The 18,904-nt window shown below is 38.9% G+C and overlaps 4 protein-coding genes across 8 annotated transcripts; 2 read left to right on the top strand and 2 right to left on the bottom strand.

The window, feature by feature from the left end:
- Positions 1-502: 502 nt before the first annotated feature.
- Positions 503-6,653, top strand: idh3a (isocitrate dehydrogenase (NAD(+)) 3 catalytic subunit alpha). 2 transcript variants are annotated; one of them, XM_076885799.1, is made up of 12 exons: positions 558-629; positions 952-1,017; positions 1,497-1,559; positions 1,688-1,771; positions 1,968-2,082; positions 2,382-2,569; positions 4,195-4,328; positions 4,414-4,516; positions 4,626-4,690; positions 5,431-5,515; positions 5,635-5,787; positions 5,879-6,653. In XM_076885799.1, the coding sequence occupies exons 1-12, from the start codon at positions 603-605 to the stop codon at positions 5,960-5,962; spliced, it is 1,167 nt and encodes a 388-aa protein (XP_076741914.1). In that variant the 5' UTR covers positions 558-602; the 3' UTR covers positions 5,963-6,653. The 2 variants fall into 2 exon arrangements, with proteins under 2 accessions (XP_004553179.1, XP_076741914.1); XM_004553122.2 differs by lacking the exon at positions 952-1,017 and having other exon boundaries at positions 503-629.
- Positions 6,647-12,623, bottom strand: acsbg1 (acyl-CoA synthetase bubblegum family member 1). The gene is made up of 14 exons (XM_004553124.3): positions 11,937-12,623; positions 11,243-11,310; positions 10,889-11,157; positions 10,694-10,782; positions 10,421-10,541; positions 10,267-10,347; positions 10,028-10,177; positions 9,663-9,839; positions 9,196-9,377; positions 8,846-9,079; positions 8,499-8,716; positions 8,189-8,328; positions 7,781-8,027; positions 6,647-7,613 (listed from the first exon to the last, which is right to left on the bottom strand). Exons 1-14 carry the CDS (start codon positions 11,969-11,971, stop codon positions 7,537-7,539), a joined length of 2,088 nt encoding a protein of 695 aa, XP_004553181.1. The 5' UTR covers positions 11,972-12,623; the 3' UTR covers positions 6,647-7,536.
- A 91-nt stretch (positions 12,624-12,714) lies between these two features.
- dnaja (DnaJ heat shock protein family (Hsp40) member A) lies at positions 12,715-15,721 on the top strand. Of its 3 annotated transcripts, none has more exons than XM_004553128.5 (8): positions 12,715-12,831; positions 13,179-13,320; positions 13,778-13,952; positions 14,059-14,163; positions 14,250-14,477; positions 14,574-14,804; positions 14,928-15,028; positions 15,134-15,721. In XM_004553128.5, the coding sequence occupies exons 2-8, from the start codon at positions 13,189-13,191 to the stop codon at positions 15,347-15,349; spliced, it is 1,188 nt and encodes a 395-aa protein (XP_004553185.1). In that variant the 5' UTR covers positions 12,715-12,831; positions 13,179-13,188; the 3' UTR covers positions 15,350-15,721. The 3 variants fall into 3 exon arrangements, with proteins under 3 accessions (XP_004553185.1, XP_004553186.1, XP_076741913.1); XM_004553129.5 differs by having other exon boundaries at positions 12,767-12,850; XM_076885798.1 differs by lacking the exon at positions 12,715-12,831 and adding an exon at positions 12,868-13,058.
- On the bottom strand, positions 15,717-18,056 carry rps27l (ribosomal protein S27 like). Of its 2 annotated transcripts, none has more exons than XM_004553127.3 (4): positions 17,940-18,056; positions 17,367-17,475; positions 16,475-16,585; positions 15,717-15,924 (listed from the first exon to the last, which is right to left on the bottom strand). In XM_004553127.3, exons 1-4 carry the CDS (start codon positions 17,943-17,945, stop codon positions 15,896-15,898), a joined length of 255 nt encoding a protein of 84 aa, XP_004553184.1. In that variant the 5' UTR covers positions 17,946-18,056; the 3' UTR covers positions 15,717-15,895. The 2 variants fall into 2 exon arrangements, with proteins under 2 accessions (XP_004553184.1, XP_076741917.1); XM_076885802.1 differs by lacking the exon at positions 17,940-18,056 and adding an exon at positions 17,732-17,875.
- Between the last annotated feature and the right edge of the window lie 848 nt (positions 18,057-18,904).

Here is an 18,904-nt window from a genome sequence, read left to right as displayed (position 1 = left end):
TTTTTGATAGTCAGCAAACACTTTATGGCTATCAGCACATTATGAAGTTAAAGGAAATGAAATGGCACATATGACAAAGGCCAGAAAACGTCTTTCATGTCAGTAGGACAGAGATAGAGGGCTTAATACGGCGGAAATGGAGGAAGGGGGATAAAAAAGGCAATGGGAGTAAGAAAGCAAAGGAAGCTGTTTTTACAAAATCTGAATGAAGGCAGGAGAAATGAGAAGCTCAAGTGGGAACAGGCGAGTCATATATATATATATATATATATATATATATATATATATATATATATATATACATACATCTTTTAATTCTTATTTTTATTTTCATGTCTATTTAAGTGTAATTTATGACAGTATGTTTGCACTGAAGCACCGCAGCAATTTCCTAATGTTGTAAACCTGCTCAACATTTGGCAATAAAACCCTTTCTGATTCTGATTCTGAATCCTACATATATACATAGGATTCGAGGTTGTCCACACTTCATACCAGTTGGTGGCAGTAATGCACCGTTTCGGAGGGTGTAAAATACCGCCAACAAGAAGAAGAAGCTCGACAGTTGCTACAGCTGTTGTGTCGACCTTGGTTCGTTCAGAATGGCAGGGAAGGCGTGGAGGTCAGCGGTATGTGCGTTGAAACTTATGGAAATGTGTCATAGTTGCACTAGATCAATTTTGTTTCAGTTCATCAGCGAACACTTATTGTCTGTCCCGCTGACAGCATACCAGAGGCAGAACATCCACTGCTAACTACTTAGCTGACCGCTAACGCACAGGCTATATGCCCGTAGTTGCTATAGCAACCCGACACGTTTAGCTAGCAGCTATTTAGCCAAGTGTATGTTCTCGTGTAATGCAATGTAGAAGCAATTTATGGCTTCGTTGCTCTAGTTGAACATGTTTTTATTAAGGTTGCGTTATGGAAACACATGTCTATCATCTACAGATTCTTAATCTACTAACAAAGTTGGGTTTATCGATCAATGGCAAGGATAAACTCAAACCACAGGAAGTAAGTTAAGTGTACCTAACTTTAAATACTGTATATCCTTGCTGCACTGGAAAAAGAGCTCGCAGGCAGTTACTCTCGCTTCTGATGTGACCACATCTGGAATAGAGACTCTGTTTTGTAATCTTTTCAAAGTCAGGGTTGCCTTCGGCTGTTTGTCTGTCTGCCTGTCTTCCTGTCTCTCTGCCTGCTCACATAGGAGCTTCATGCAGTTGCATTGTTTTACATATTTAGATCACACTGACAATGTAATCGTTTGCAAAACCAATACAAACTTGCCAAACAGCTATACCAGTCAAAAATGTTTTACTGTTAAACACAGCAGTGCACAAATTTGGTCATCATCATTACTCAAGACATCTGTTCAGTTCACCTCACACTATACACAGACATGTTTTCAGTGCTTTTTCTTATTTCCATAAATAAACAGCAGAATAGTGTTGGGAGGAAAAAAATCAATTTGTGTTTTGTGTTTTTCTCAGTTGTCACAGGTAGTTGGGGCTTTGAAGAATGAGACTCCACAATCCAGGACTTTCATCCGTGGGGTATTTATTTTTCCTTGTAAAACTACAGACTTTTTTGTGTGAAGGTTTTTTCTGTAACTTCGAGGTTATATTAAATTTGAACTACCTCATCAGTGTGCAATAAAACTTGTGTTTGTCCTGCCTCACAGATTCAGACTGTCACTTTAATCCCCGGTGATGGGATTGGTCCAGAGATCTCCAATGCTGTCATGAAGATATTTGAAGCAGCTAAAGTTAGTACTGAAAAACAGTTTAAAAAAAAGAAAATCATTAACATGCATATTTATTTTTCAGATTTTATCAGAGAATAATATAATGCTTGAGCACTGATACCACATAAATCATATAACAATAGAAATATGATTAGTATAATTGTAGATAACAAAGGTTCTGGGAAAAAAGAATGAATTGAATGTCCTTTTGATATAGGCACCTATTCGGTGGGAAGAGAGAAATGTTACAGCCATTCGGGGACCTGGTGGAAAGTGGATGATACCTCCAGATGCCAAAGAATCAATGGACAAGAACAAAATTGGCCTGAAAGGTAACCTGATTGATTTATCTATATGGGGGTTTTTTTGTTTTGTTTTTTTAAGGCAAAGTTAAACAGTAGGACAGTTCTAGGTAATGGTGTGTATATTGGGAATATGTACTAATCTCTTTATTCCAGGAACTTCACTCTCATGTGTTCCCACATCAGCAGCTTGGAAATTAAATTTTATTAGGGGCATTAATTAATTTGGCATGCTTAAGAGAGAAAAACTTCCAAACCAATCACCAGGTTTTTAGATATATTCTTTTGGTTTGACATGAAATATTTTTGAATTCTTTAACAATCTAAAGGCCCTTTGAAGACACCAATAGCTGCTGGCCATCCCTCCATGAACCTGTTGTTGAGGAAAACCTTCGACCTCTATGCTAATGTGCGGCCCTGCGTGTCCATTGAGGGCTACCAGACCCCCTACACTGATGTGAACCTGGTCACAATCAGGGAGAACACCGAGGGAGAATACAGTGGAATTGAACATGTTGTAAGACCTTTATTAACATTACCTTTTGACAAGCTTTCTTGTAATTTCTTTAAACAGTTTTCAGGAATAGTTCTCTAGGCTTCTGGAAGAACATTCAAACCTTTTCTTTGGATGTTGGTTGAGCTGATCCTACACTGCTTCAGAAATGTTGCGGTCCAGGCTCTGAAGAGGCCAGTCCATGACCAATAGTGTTCCACTGTTTGTTTTTTCCTACCCAGTATACATTTACTGCATTGGCGGTGTGTTAGAGTAGATTTTTCCCATATCGTATCATTTGCAATCATACCGGTATAAAACTTTTACATCAAATAAAAATGTTATATCATGATATCATTGCTAAAGCAGTGACACTTGCATAACATCCCTGGTGTGGGCATCTGCAAGACATGCTTGGGCACATTAGAGAAAGAGTCAATCTCGGCCTCTGGTTATAATTTACTGCAGAAAAAAACAGAGCTTCTTAAAAAAAGAAAACATTTCTGAAAATTGTTTCCACTAATGTTGGAAGCAACAAACACATTTCACCACTTGAGTACAACTTGAATACAAATGAGGAAAAGGTAAGTTTTGCAAGCCAAAAGTAAACAAATGTCTCAACTGAACATTGCTTGCTAGTTACACTCCATATGATAGAAAGAGAAATGACTGAAATTACCTCTTAATAGGCCACAGTTATGATGCCAGTCCAAACATGGGGAAAAAGGCCTTAAGCAAGTGGTTAAAAAACTCGAGCCCAGCTACATCACCCCAGGTAGAAAATATTGTTCAGTTTTATTATTTGACAGTATTGTGCAGCTACTCATGAGTTACAAGGTTTAGTTACTGCTACATTAGTTGTTGTTAAACTAAAGGGTTAAGCAGTTATTTATACTTTACATTTCCTGGGAAAACACTCCATGGGTTACTTTTGTGCTCATATTTAACTTGTCTCAGGGTCACAGGTGGGCTGGAGGCCATCCCGGCTGTCATAGGCCAAGATGTGATATGTACTCTGGATGGGTCCCAAGTGTGTCACAGGGCAAACACAAAGAAACAGACAACCATTCGCAATCAAATTCATTCCCAAGGGCAATTTAGAATCACCACTTACCCTAACTTCACTAATTTCATGTGTGGGCTCTTTCTGGGTACTCCTGCTTCTTAACAAAGTTTAAAGACAACAAAACACCCCTCTGAAAATGGTCGGGGACAAAGACTGAACATTGGCTGCTTTTTCACACATTTTCAGTCCAAAGATACACTTTGAAAGAAAACTCAAAGAACTACTGGTCAAGACCACTTTAAACATCTAAAGTAAAATATAAATTACCTAGCAGGGACCACATCTTCATTTAGGTTTGACAGCATTTCTTTAAGATAACAGCAGATGGCATAAGCATGAATTGAGACTGGGGAAGGCCTCAGAAGGGATTGGCGGTGGGTCTCAGGCCACTAATGAGAGGTGAATTAATTTTGAAACAGGCAGGATAGGGCACGAAAACAATAACAAACAGCTTGCAATGCAGGAGGTTTATATATGAGGTGTGGTCCCACTCCTGAAATTTGGATAAATTATCTCCAAGTAATGAGGGGTGGCATTTGCACAGCACTGTAGTCGTGTTCACTCTTCATTCTTTTTATTTCAGATTGTTGATGGTGTTGTACAGAGTATTAAGCTCATCACCGAACAAGCCAGCAAACGCATTGCAGAGTATGCTTTTGAATATGCAAGAAACAATCAGAGAGCCAGTGTTACAGCTGTTCATAAGGCGAATATCATGTAAGTATATTTTAGCACAAGTTAAGTCATTTGTCATTGTGAAGCTGCTTGAAACTACATTTTTGCTTCTCTTTTTTTCATTTAGGCGCATGTCAGATGGACTTTTCCTACGAAAATGTAGAGAGGCCGCTGAAAAGTACAAAGATGTGAAATTCACTGAGATGTACTTGGATACCGTGTGCCTTAATGTATGTCCCAATAGCTTTGTGGTAAATTAGTCCGAATATGTTTTAGATTGCTATAAAAGAATGCTTGCTGTATTTTTCTTTTAATGTCCTTATTCATCCAAACTTATAGATGGTGCAGGATCCCACACAGTTTGATGTACTAGTGATGCCAAATTTGTATGGAGATATCTTAAGGTACACAACTGTCACCAGTAAATCTTTTATGTTAAAATACTCATAAGAACAAGGCAAATTATGAGTCTTTTCTTTTGCACTTTATCAATCAAAGACGACATTTTTCAACTGTGGCTCACTAGGAAAAAGGGAGGTAACAGAATGAACAGGAGAGTGCTGAGGAGGTGGATCCTGACTGTTCTAAATGAAGAAAAAAGTGTAATTAAATCCTATGTTTTCATACCAAAAATACAGTAGTAGTAGTAGCACCTCTAAACCTAGTGTCTCTAACAAAAAACTAACACCTAACTGGTCCTTACAGAGGCAGTATGGTAAATGTAGTAAACCCTATTCTTGTAGCCAACACCAAACAAAACAGTAAGGAGTTACTCGAAGTCACAGCCTGGTTGAATGAAAATTGGATATCCCTTTAAACAGCTGTGATGATTCGTGATGCAGCTTGGTGGTGCATAAGATCAGACACTTGTCCAGCCTGTATCAACAGTGGTTAGGTGGAGCAAGAGCAATCCATGGAGGTACTCATTGTGAACAAGAATACCCCTGCACACACTAGTTAGCATACAAAACAGAGAGCTGAAACACACATGGGCGACAGCAAAATTGTCTGGAGTTGTAAAAAAGCAACAAAAATATTGACACAATATTAAAAATGTGATTGCTCATTCATGTTATGAATTTATGTTAAATCCAGTATATGTTTTATGAAATCTAAAGGTAACCCAATGTGTTTACCATTACAGTGATCTTTGTGCCGGATTAATTGGAGGTCTTGGAGTGACTCCTAGTGGAAACATTGGTGCAAATGGTGTGGCCATATTTGAGTCGGTATGGGGTCATTTTTGTAAAGTTGCAGATACATGATCAACATACAAGTTGCACAGAAAATCCACAGTCTATTTGTGTTTGTTGTTCTTTAAAAATATCAACTTTTTCTGTAAAATCAGGTTCATGGAACTGCTCCAGATATAGCAGGAAAAGACTTGGCTAACCCCACCGCCCTGCTGCTCAGTGCAGTCATGATGCTGCGGCACATGGGTCTTCGTGGGCATGCCAAGAAGATTGAAAGTGCCTGTTTTGACACAATTCGAGACAGAAAGGTAATTACTTCTTTTCTGGAGAATTGCAGTTTGGGTTATATGGTGTACACCTGTTTTCTAATTTATAATGCTTATGTTATTCATCTTCAAGGTTCTGACCAAAGACCTGGGAGGGAACTCAAAGTGCTCAGAATTCACAGAAGCAATATGTCAGAGAATGAAGGATATGGACTAAAAGGACATTAGTGAGATATGTTTGTTAATTGTTAGGGTTTTGCCCACTTGACCATATCATGCTGTATCCGCACATTTCAACCAAAAAAGAAAAAACTACTCAGGAGTTTGAGATCCTGAATGTTTAATTTTTCTCTCTGCACAATCCAAACAACTGTGTTAACAGTGGTTTGTGTATATGGAATATGCATATGTGATTTTCCTGTGTATCAGTGGTGAATATTATCTATTTATTGGTGAAATGTGTTTAATGTATTTGACAATAGTATTTGAAGACACAGCCACAAATTCCACTTGACAAACAAATCATATGCTAAGAAGTCAAACTCTGCTTCACATTTAGTTGCTTAGATAATCCATCTGTAAACACATTAGAGATTTTTTTCACTAAATGTTTTTTGAAAACTTACTGTTTGCTTATGTAATTATTGTAAAATTGGTATTACACTGACATGAGAAATGCCATAATTTTTATTCAGTGTTATTCAAATGACTCTGATAGCTGTTATAACTGATTTCTGGGTAGAAGCATGTCTTTCTCATCAATGTTATAAAGCACTTCCACCAATTTTCCTGTCAGGCAAGATGATTGGTATCATTTTAAAGAAGTCAAAATCAGTGTTGGTAAGGTAAAAGTTGCATTAAAATGGTGTAACTTTAAACTTATTAAATAAAATATCCTTTAAACACTATGTGTGGTTCTCTTTTTTTCATTCTGCAGAATAGATACAATAGTTTTGAGCCACCCCTCATTTCTTTATAGTATGCAGTGAAAATGGAAAATCAATTATTTTTTGAAATGTGCAAACTTACAAGAAAATACAGGATATAAGGCAAAAACAGTTTGTACAGTTCAAATTGGTATGGCCACAACTTTCTTAAGCAAGTGTTCTTGTAATTTATTTAAATAGTCTTCAGGAATATTTCTCTTTGTTTTATTCTGTGTCAAGATGATCCCACACTGCTTCAAGAACGGTTAGGACCAGACCCTTGGGAGGCCAAACCCAACTGAAAAGTGTATTTTGTTTTTGTTTCTGTCTAGGAATGCTTTTACTACTTTGGATCATTGTCATGCTGAAAAATGAAGCCATTGTCAAATACTTTCCAGATGCTCTTGGATTATGAATCAGACTCCAATAGTACACTTCTGCATTCATATTTCCATCCATTTTGGAAAGATCCTCCAACACCAATGGCTGAAATGCAGCCCCAAAACATGACAGAGCCTCTATCGTGTTTTTCAGATGGCTGCAGACACTCACTGTTGCACCTCTCTCCTGACCTTCATTGTACATAGTGATGATTTGAACCACAAGTGTCAAATTTGGATTCATCATACCTTAACACCTGTAATCACAATTTTTCAGCGCAGTTCTTGTATAATCTGACCACTCAAGAACACTTCAAAAAATGACAAGAAAGTCTGACTCATTGGAACCAAAATAAAAAGAAATGAGGGTTGGCTCAAGACTTTTGTGCTGTACTGTAATTACATTTTATGCATGTTCACAGGGGATGAGATGAAGGAAAATGACACATGATTTCATACTAACAGTTACACAGTAGAAAGTGACTTTATCCTTGATAAAGGCTCTCTATAACTTTGTGGTACATCTCTAAGACAACTGGACGGCGAAGCTTCATTGTAGGACCTGGAACAAGAAAATAGTAAATCATTTATAGATTCTCTGCAGTGTGCAACTGATTCGATACAACTTGCACCTGTATTGTGTTACATGGTCTTGATATTATGGTATACCAGCATAAACCTTTATTGTATAGTATTAATCTTTTTTTAACACTGTTCTGCTGAATTTACCCAGTTCTCCTCCAGAAACAGAGAAGTCCTTTCTCAGAATGGTCCATTTTTGTATGCGTTGGGCGTTGGAGGTGGCTGCAGAGTTGACTCTGTCAATCCCCTTTTGAATTGCCTGGTACACTTCTTTGTCTTTTCCACCGGTTATGTCAGACATTTTGCTTGCTTGGCTGCCCAGCTGTCTGCAAAACTCCACAGCTTCCATACTGAGTTCCTCTGTTGGCTCCATGGTTTCGGTATTGCTACAACACTGAAAAACGGGATAAATCCCAACATCATATACATAGAAATTATGACATTAGGGTTAAATTGATCATTGTCACACCTGTAAGTGAGAAAGACATTTAACAGTTCTCTTGTCACTATTCATGCTATGTTGCTGGAGAAATCAGAACAATTACAGCAGATTACCTTTAAGGTTAAAAGCATGGACAAAAACTTCTTTTTGTCTCCAATCAGCATGGCATTGCTGATGATGGGTAGCTCCTTCTTTACTGCTTCTTCTATGGGAACAGGTGGAACATTCTCTCCTCCAGCTGTGATGATCAACTCTAAATGCAAGGCGTAGACAACCTGACATTTCAGCTGTTTGTGACTCACTTCACAGAGAAAGAAGTCTTATTTCTGCCCAGAACACCATGCTCTTTCCACAGTGTGTGTCAGTGACCTAAAATGTCCAGTTACACTCTCACAATAGTTTTGTTTGATGGGATTATGCTACCTTTTATCCTTCCTGTGATGTACAAGAAACCCTCTTCATCAACCTTCCCCAAGTCCCCAGAATGCAGCCATCCATCTTCATCCAAAGCTTCTCTTGTTTTGTCTTCCATGTTGAGGAAACCCATGAAAATGTTGCGTCCCCAAAAGCAAATTTCTCCTGTCCCTTCACAGTCTACATTGGCCAATTTGTATCGACAGCCAGGCACCACTTTTCCACAGCTATAGGTCAAAAAAGGAGTTTTCTGTGTCTTAGACTTTATTACAATTCAAAACATAAGGACCACAAACACAAGTAATTTTTTACAATTCTTGATTTTGAAAAAAACATTATTATTATTTTTTTTTTACCTCGGCAGTTTATAAGCTTTTGGACCTGACATGAAGTGAGGTCCTGTGCTCTCGCTCATGCCATAGGCTTCATACAAGCGGATGTTCAGACCCAGGAAAAACTGTACGGTTTCACTACTGATCGGTGCTGCTCCTGAAAAGAACTTCTGACAGCAAGACAGGCCCAGCTCATTCCGAAGCTTCTGCAGCACAAGGCTGTCAGCCACGTAAAAAAGGAACGGTTTTTCATCATCCCTAATAAAATTGCAAATGAAACTTTTGAATGAAATCATCTCTTCTGGGAAAATTCATCTATTTACACGTATATGCACATTTTATAAATAATTATTGAGAATCAAAACTCTACTCACTCATGCGTACACTTTTGATTTGTTTCCTGGCTGACTGACATTGCCCATGTAACCAGTTTCTTTTTCAAATATCCACACTGACTAATCTCCTGTTTTATCTTCTCCATCATTTTCTCCCATACCCGTGGGACACCCATGTGGGATGTTGGGCGAGCCTCCCGAAGTGTAGTTATCAAGCTTCCCTACAGAGCAAATGTGCAAAATGTGAAAAAGAATGAAGGGGGGGGGGGGGGGGGGGGGGGGGAGACACCATTGTGGGTGTGGGAATTCAGTCTGCACAATACTGCATTTTTACAATATCTTATTCAAATGATTACCTCCACAATTACTAAAATGTTTATTTTTATCTGAGCCATGAAAGTGCACCTATTTTCATGTTAAACATCTTGTAGTACTGAATGCTGTCGAAATGCATATTCTTGTGACACATGTTAGAATCACATGATCAAATATTTTTAACTACTTACCTTTAAGGCATCTGGCTGTGCAAAGTATACCAGCTCACCCCAGTGGATGCCTGTCCAGAGATCATAGATCTGAGCAGCAATGTGGCTGAGAGGCAGGTAACTCACTAGTGACTCCTGTTTCGTGTCGGCTGGCTGCATTTCTCCAGCCCTGCTGGCATGAATGGCCGTCCATGTGATCTGTAAATTCATTCAGTGCAGAAAATTGTTTGTTTTACCTCAAACAACAACACATTTCTGAGGTATTTCTACGTTTTTGCATTTGATCTTCTTCGCTTTCAAGTAGCTTGTCATAGTTACAATAATAAGATTTGTTAATAGACACATTAGGCATACAAGCACACATTGATAGCCACATGAAAGCTTACATTGTCATGACTGAGCATGACTCCTTTCGGCTTGCCTGTGGTGCCAGAAGTGTAGATCAGGACACAGCACTGGTTAGCTCTCTGACTGCTGATAATGTCATCCAATTGTTTTTCAGAAACATCCAGACCCAGCTCCATGAACTCCTCCCACTACCCAAAAGCAGAAATATACCATTTGGAACACAGGCTCAACAGTCATAGTGGTCTGTATCATTTTATGTGCTGTCCTGAGGACTTACAGAGTAGAGATTTGAGATCTTCTGCTGAACCTGTCCACTGTACTGCACTATGGCTTTTAAATTGGGTAGTCTGTCACATATCTGTAATAGCAAGGGAGAAGATGTTTTCGCTGTGGAATCAAACCCACTGCATGTGCATATCATTGTATAGTACCTGCAATATCTTCTCCAGTTGCTTCTGATTTTCTACCACAATAATGTTGGCTTTAGAGTCACTAGCCACATAATGGCACGCGTCCGGTGAGTTTGTGGCATAAATTCCTGTCATTATTCCTCTGTTACAGATGTAGGAGAAACAAAGAAGTTATTGAATGTCTCACTGCAACAGGAGAAATACACCTATATGGTATTTATGTGCAGTGATTGGCTGAGTTTGATTAGTGCTTAATCCAGGTCCAGTTGTTGATGTGTAATGTGCGCTTCTCACCCTGCCATGATTGCACCGACTGCAGAGAAGAACCATTCTGCTGAATTGAATCCTAGTATTCCCACTCCATGGAATCGCTCTAAACCCAGCTGCACACATTAACAAAGTTTTGGACTTTTCTTTGTAAAAGTCTGATCATTGACAGTGTAGTCTAGCACGTACCTAAAATGTAATTAGTTCTTTTGTTTAATATACCTTTAGAAAGCTCTTGGCTGTTCTCCGGCACAACTGGTAATACTCTAGGAAAGTTATCTTTTCCCATTTGTTGTTCTTCTTGCTGGCAAGTGCATGCTTGTTTCCATATTTTTCAACTGAGGATTTAAACAACTGGTGAACTGTGTTGGGTTCCTCTGTACATCCTTCTTCTATTCTCAGCTTGACTGAACCTCTAGCATCAGTGGTCCAAAGAGAATGGGCTGGAGCAAGAGGTGTGCTGGAAAATGCCTGACTTACATCTACTTGTCCTGCGATAAGAAAAAAAATCATATCTGAAATGCAAATGCAATCACTGGGCACTAAAAGTCTTCTTATTCAGTGCTCATAACTCACCTATAAAGGTGAGCTCTTCACTATCTGTCTGCGTGTGTTCCGTAGTCTTCTGAGCTGGCAACATCACACTGAAACACACAGAGGAAACACGGGCTTCAAGCACACTCGCACGCACTCCACCTCAAATTCTGGCAGGGGTTTCATTTTAGCTTTGTTGATCCAACACAATGCCGGGGCTTTGCCACAGGAAAAGCCCCTTGCTTTGTTTGTCAAAAAAAAACAACAACTGTCTGCTCCCACTCGTCAATATTGTTGTCATGGTAGATGGGGAGGAGCCATTGCAAATCAATATAAAGACTGATCCAAACATTGATCACATTTCTCTCCCAATTGAGATGACAATGTATTCAAAGGACAAAAATAATCAAAATCAATTCAAATTAACACATCTGGATGATTCTGGAAAAGCACATCCTTGATCACCATAATAAAAACACACATGAGTAAAATCTTTTTGAGGAATTGGGACTTGTGGACTCAGTGCCAAGGTTGGGTGCAAAACTATATTATAATATGAGGAACATTCATTCAATAACTCTGGCAGAAGTGACTAAGTGGTTAAACCATCACCACATTTATGCACTGTGCATGCATGCTGGTGAAAGTATTAGAAGCTATCTTACAGTTAAACTGTTAGAAAAAAGGTGAAGGCAGGTGAAAGAAACCAAAAAACAGTTCATCTTAAGTTGCTTACCTATCCTCAAGTTGATGATCGACCTTCTTTTCCATTCTGAACTTGCTCAAAAATGCTGCTTTCAAAACTTGGACGAACGTGATTTATGGGAATATACTGGATTAAGAAAACAAAAAAACACCAAACAAACTTGCAGTTCAGCAAGCCTTCCCAAGTCGCTAAAGGTTGTGAAACAAAAGGAAAGACCATGTGGGTAGTGCATTGGAATCAGTTGCTCAAGAACATGTCCTGAATTCAAATCACCTTCGCTTTTCACATGTAAAACAGCCTTTCCCAATTCACACAATGACACGTTCAAAACTTAATCACACCACTCTGCATTTAATTTTAATCAAGCTTAATGCACATGAGTTACAGGGTGAAACAGGCTTTAGCACTCCTAAAAATGTAATAAAATGTGGAATTTAGGAGCACCTAATCTGCAATAAATCTGTCAATAATAAACAACAAGTATACACATTTGTAGCTCACATAACAAATATTGCAGTTATTTGGGATGGAGTATTGTTTCTGTTTTGCCAGACGTGTGGGTGTAATTAAAGAATATTCTAGAGAAGGTTATATAACATTTACAAAGCAGGCTGTATCTTATTAGAGATCATACATGCTATATTTGTTCCTTTTTTTCTTGCCCTTGCCCCACTGGACTCATAGAGACATCTAAGGCAATGTAACCATTCGAAAAAGTAGGTCACGCTATATAAGAAGGAGATCTAGTAACCTCCACCCCTCCCTCGTCCCCCTACTCGGGTCCCTTCTAGACTCCTCTCTCTCCGCCAACGAAACATCCGGTCCCGCTTCTCGAAGCTCTCCAGAAAGTTCTGCACTGCAAAGCGGCTATAAGTACCTCCCACTTTCGCTCCGCACTCTCACAGCAAAGGCTACTCAAAGCTTGGTAAGGCAGCATCTGGAAAGTAAGGCATAAAGACTTCAATTTAGAATAATAATTATCATTGTCACGAAGAAATACCAGCAGTTTCATTTAAGGTTGACTATAGCTAAGGCGAATATGGGCGACATCCGTGTGTCTTTTAATGCCGGTTGTATTGCTTTCCCGTAACGTGTGAGGCATACTGAAATTTAGCAGTCAGTTATCGCTGGGTTTAACGAGATAAAACAGAGGTTAGCCCCTGTTTTGCAGCTAGCGTGCGGTTTGCTATTTGTTTAATATCAGCTGTCAGTGTGTTTCAAGCTGTAACCTTGTGTGTAACGTGTTCGTGGTGTGTGTTATTTCCTCTTTAGGACAGTCACCATGGTTCACGAAACCGGCTACTACGATCTTCTGAGTGTCGAACCCAATGCTTCACAGGATGAAATCAAAAAAGCCTACCGAAAACTTGCCTTGAAATATCATCCTGACAAGAATCCAAACGAAGGAGAGAAGGTGAGTTTTAAACGTGTTTTATTGTAGCAGTTCAGCCGTTTACGTGCTATTGTTAAAGCCGCTTCTAATTTTAAACCGGCTACTTTAAAGACCAGTTGGAACTTTCTGGAATGATCTATGCGCAGCTGACTGCGTGTGGCTACAGGAAGACCTGCACGCTTGAACTGACTTGATGTTTTTTGCTACTGTGCGAAAGTAATGTTTAACATTAAATGTGTTGTTATTGTATTCTATTTTATTCATCATTTATGTGACTTTTTTAAGTAGCATTGTCACAACACAAGTCGTACGTTAAGTAAGCCTAATAAAGGGTCGAAGCAAATAAACTAACACAAGTTATAATCGACTTACTATGACCTTGATGACTGAAAATCTACACAAACTCAAGTTATAGCTTTAGTGGAGTCACTCATTCTCGCTTTTAAAAGTAATTCAATTATTTGTTTTATATCTGCAGTTCAAGCACATTTCTCAAGCATATGAGGTGCTGTCAGATCCAAAGAAGAGAGACTTGTATGACCAAGGAGGGGAACAAGCCATCAAAGAAGGAGGGATGGGTGGCAGAGGTTCTCCGATGGATATTTTCAATATGTTCTTTGGAGGTGGAGGACGAATGCAGAGGGAGAGAAAAGGTGAGGTGGCTCATTGAGTTTTCAAGCTAGATGCAGTTTGAAGTGATGTGTATTCCTGGCATTTATAACATGAATGTTGTGCTTTTTTTATTTATTTGTCCTTTAGGGAAGAATGTAGTTCATCAGCTTAGTGTCTCACTAGAGGAGATGTACAATGGTTCAACAAGAAAGCTCGGACTCCAGAAGAATGTAATTTGTGAGAAATGTGAAGGTGAGTACCAACTTAATTGGAGAAAGAAAAATACCAGTGTTTGGAGTAATAAAGATATTTAATTCCTTTTTTCCTTCTCATCATAGGCTATGGTGGCAAGAAGGGTGCTTTGGAGAAGTGCACAAACTGCAAAGGAAGAGGAGTGCAAGTCCGGGTGCAGCAGGTGGGACCAGGCATGATTCAGCAGATCCAAAGCATGTGTCCAGACTGTCAGGGACAGGGCGAGAAATTTAACTCAAAGGATCGCTGCAAGAACTGCAATGGCCAGAAAGTAGAACGCAAGAAGAAAATCCTTGAAGTTCATATTGACAAAGGTAAAGCTCTCACCTATCTGAGACATTTGTATTATAAAAATGCTTTTCTTGTTGTTTTCAAAAGCAAGTTTAGCTAATGATGCGTCTCTTGTGCAGGTATGAAAGACGGTCAGAAAATTACATTTCATGGAGAAGGTGACCAGGAGCCTGGCCTGGAACCTGGGGATGTGATTATTGTGTTAGATCAGAAGGATCACCCAGTTTTCCAGAGACGGGACAATAACCTAATAATGAGGATGGACATCAAACTTGTCGAGGCACTGTGTGGATTCCGGAATACCATTCAGACTCTAGACAACAGAACGCTTGTTATCAGCTCACAACCAGGTAAGTGTTTGAATTCAGCTGGCCTTGAGTGCTGGCTTTTCTGGTGACCGATTGTGAACAATGGTAATATAGATTCCAATTTTTTTTTTAATTATTATTTTTTTTCTTCCTTCAAATCAACAGGTGAAGTCATTAAGCACAATGACGTCAAATGTGTTATGAATGAGGGCATGCCACTTTACAAAGAACCTTATGAAAGGGGACAGCTTATTATTCAGTTTCAGGTAAGTTGAACATCATTTCAACAGTGTAACACAATTCTGGATTTAAATTGAAGCCACAGGGTGGGAAAACGTTTTCAGCTCACTTGAATTCATTTAATCCTGCAGGTGGAGTTCCCAGAGAAAAACTGGCTCCCAGAACATCTGATGTTCCAGCTGGAAAGACTTCTTCCGCCCAGAGAGGATGTGATGGTCACAGATGACATGGAGGAGGTAGAACTAAGCGAGGCCGATTTGCAGTCACAACAGAAACACTACAGTGGTGAAGCTTACGAGGAAGACGATGACAATCCCAGAGGTGGCGTCCAATGTCAGACACAGTGATTGTAGTCAAAGTCTATATGCAGAGCATGTGGGTTTTGTTTTGCAAAAGGAAAGGTTTAACCCATGCCTTTGGTCCCTTTCACACTGTAAATTTGTGACATCACATTTAAAACTGTTGCCAATCCCTTTTTTTTTTTTTTATTAAACTCGGGACACAAATATGCAAGTGGAGAAGGGTGCACCTAAAGTTGTCAGTGGTTTGTTTGTTTTTGTGCATGTTATGTTCTTTTTAAGTGTGTATTTTGTTTGTTTTCCAAAATTTACAGTACAAATTTCTTCATATGAACCTAAATGATGACTTGTATGCTTTCTGTGAAGGTGAAATTCAAGTCAAATGCTTTTTTTGTACAATAAATACCCAGAATGCTTAAACTTTTTTATTGCTGTCTTTATTTACTGAGATTTGCGTATTAAATTCTGCCAGTAATTTTTTTTGTCTACAAGTTAAAATTTGTATGATAACTAGTCATTGGACACCATTTAATCAATGGAAAGATTTATAAAAAGGCACTGCTTAAATTCAGTCATTAAGTTTCCAATGTCCATCTAATGTTGCTTCCTCCTAAAAGAGCAACCTGTGGAACAAAAAACATAATTACTTCATCTGTTTTCACATCTCATTTATGCGCAGTTAAAAGGCCCCAGTATACCTGCCACTGGTTGCATTGCACAGCAGTGGTAATGCATTACTGTTGCATCTAATTATGCTTACTGTAACAGCAGGCATCTGCTGCAGTATAGTGAGCCCACAGTATAACTACCTGATAACACCTCCACATCAGAGCTGATATGGAAACCAAAAAAGTATGACATATAAGACTATTCTTCTTTCAAAGGTTCTTTTTTCCCCGTAATGTTTTTCAAATTGTTGCAATATCTCTGAATCTGAGCTCCTTTACTGTTATTAAAACATCAGTAAAAACCACCACAATTGTGCACTAGTCTTCAACTCGGCTGCAGGGGTGATGACAATATTCCAGATTACAAAAAGCACCACTGGTAGAAATGGTGGCTTTGTTGTACAGTACGTTTTGCCAGGTGCCACACAGCAGGTATAATGGTGCCCATACACTTACGATCAAGTATTTACATCTCTATTGGTACAGAATGTTCTGGATCTTTTACCCTCTGTTAGTCTGGCCTTTCCTCCTTTGGGCTGGCACAGCACTGTTGAGCATCCCACACAAAGTACCACAGTCTGTGCATGACTGAACACAGTGGTGATCTTGTAGCAGCCTGCAAAGAAATGGTGTTAAATATTTACTGTTACATTTCTGTGATTGCCATATATGTAAAACGTGATTAAAAGACAGCCATGGAACGTATGAATAAGAAATGGCTTAAAATCACAGCAGCTGCATAACTTATTACTCTTCTATGAGGACTTGGGAGTACATGTGTATTTTCAACTAAATTAGATCCAATCAAATACTGTATTTGTGTGGGACACATTGCTAACTGTAAAGCAGATTTTATGTGAGCTTCCCAACTCCCTTTTTAAGTATATACATCTAGAATAAAATTACTTAATCTTTTTAATCACAAGTGTTCTCCTTCTTACCCCAATAACCTTTAAAACTATTATTTCAGTTGCCGCTCTGCATAGTTATCAATTGCCTTTCAGTGCAAATGAATCATCAACTGGCTCATGACATTTTGAGCTATAGTCAAAAACAAAAAACAAATACTGAGAGTCATCAGTCACCAGTTTCACTGGGTTTTTAGAGGTTTCTGAGCCTTTCCTTTTATCTCTGCCAATTTCACAAAAATCTGCTTAGCTTGTGTTTTTTGGTGACTTGCAATTTTCTACCATGGCCGTAGTAGGCAGCAAAAGACTGTAGCATATAAACCTGCAGGAGTGTGCTACTTTTCTTCCCAGTTGCTTTTGAAAACTAGATCCAATCAAAATGTGAGACACTATGTCCACATGTAGGATCAAAGGAAATAATAAAATGCTGTTAAGACCCACATAAAGAGGGACATCTGGTGACCATATAGTATAAACTTTATTGTATACCTGGGCATTTCACGTCCATAAAGTAGGAGTTGGGACTCTGAACAAGTCTTTTCTTTTTATGTTGTCGTCTCTCATGGTCAAGTGACGGGTTGAGAAGGTCTCTGGCCAACTGAAATGAAGGGAAAGGTCCAGTCAAATAAGTGGGATAAACCGTGTTTTAACTTTTTAGCTCACTTTGGTAAACCTTCTTTTAAACACTAACTATTGCATTTACATCTTAAGTAAGCACCACAGTTGTTCGTGTGTACTACAGGTGATTCGTTAAACGCAAAAAAATGCAGTCGTGAAAGTTTTCAGGCGATGACTACTTTTTGGTCCGACATGACTACGTTATAAGTTACATCACACAACTACTAGTTACATACCACGGTGTTTCAGCAAGTAGTCGCCACCCGTCGTCGGCTATTGTTAGCTAGCTAACCCCCACTCCATGTGTTGCTGCTGCAACAATGTCAACAACACAACTGCGAGGTTTCACGGTGTAAACACGGTAGGACATCGTCTCTGAAATGCACATATGGACCTACCATGTTGAAAAAAGCATACAAATTAATACGAAACTTTGTAACTTACAGGCATTTTCGCTGTGCAAATCTCTGCGCATACGTGCGCCGATTAAACAGATAGCATCTCAGAGCAGAGCAGCGGGGAATGACTCGCAATCATACAGTGTGCTGAAAATGGTGAAGAGCATGTAGAAAAATAAAATAAATAAAAAACAGAAAAAATAAAACTTCCAAATATATTATATATATTTTATTTTCCCCCAAAATATATAATATTTTAGTATACTAAACATTTATAATATCTTCGTATTAGGGTTATCACTTAAAAAATAAAATTATATATACACTAGTCAAAGGTTTGGGCACACCTTCCCATTTATTTATTTTTTTCTTTATTTTCATGACTATTTATGAAGATTGTAGATTCTCACTGAAGGCATCAAAACTATGAATGTATTGAACAATTATGTATTGAACAAAAAGTGTTAAATAATTCATATTTTTATATTTTAAATTGTTCAAAATAGCCACCGGTTGCTTTGATTACTGCTTTGCATACTATTTGCATTCTCTGAGCTTCATGAGGTAGTCACCTGAAATGGTTGTCCAACGAGATGTTGAGCACTTGTTGGCCCTTTTGCCTTCTCTCATCCCAAACCATCTCAGTTGGGTTTAGGTCAGGTGACTGTGGAGGCCAGGCCATGTGGCCCAGCACTCCATCACTCTCCTTCTTGGTCAAATAGCCCTTAGACAGCCTGGGGGTGTGTTTGGGGTCATTGTCCTGTTGAAAAATAAATGATGGTCCAACTAAATGCAATCTGGATGGGATAGCATGTCACTGCAGGATGCTGCGGTAACCATGTCAGTTCAGTGTGCCTTCAGTTTTATATAAATACCCAACAGTAGCACCCCCACACCATCGCACCTCTTCCTCTGTGCTTCATGGTGGGAATCATGCATGTAGAGGCCATCAGTTCACCTCAGTTGGGATATGTAAACCCAGCGGACAGCAATATCAGGAAGAAGGCGCAC

The sequence above is a fragment of the Maylandia zebra genome, linkage group LG7 (genome assembly GCF_041146795.1).
Source record: "Maylandia zebra isolate NMK-2024a linkage group LG7, Mzebra_GT3a, whole genome shotgun sequence".
NCBI lineage: Eukaryota > Metazoa > Chordata > Actinopteri > Cichliformes > Cichlidae > Maylandia > Maylandia zebra.
This window is presented reverse-complemented; position numbering and strand designations above follow the sequence as displayed.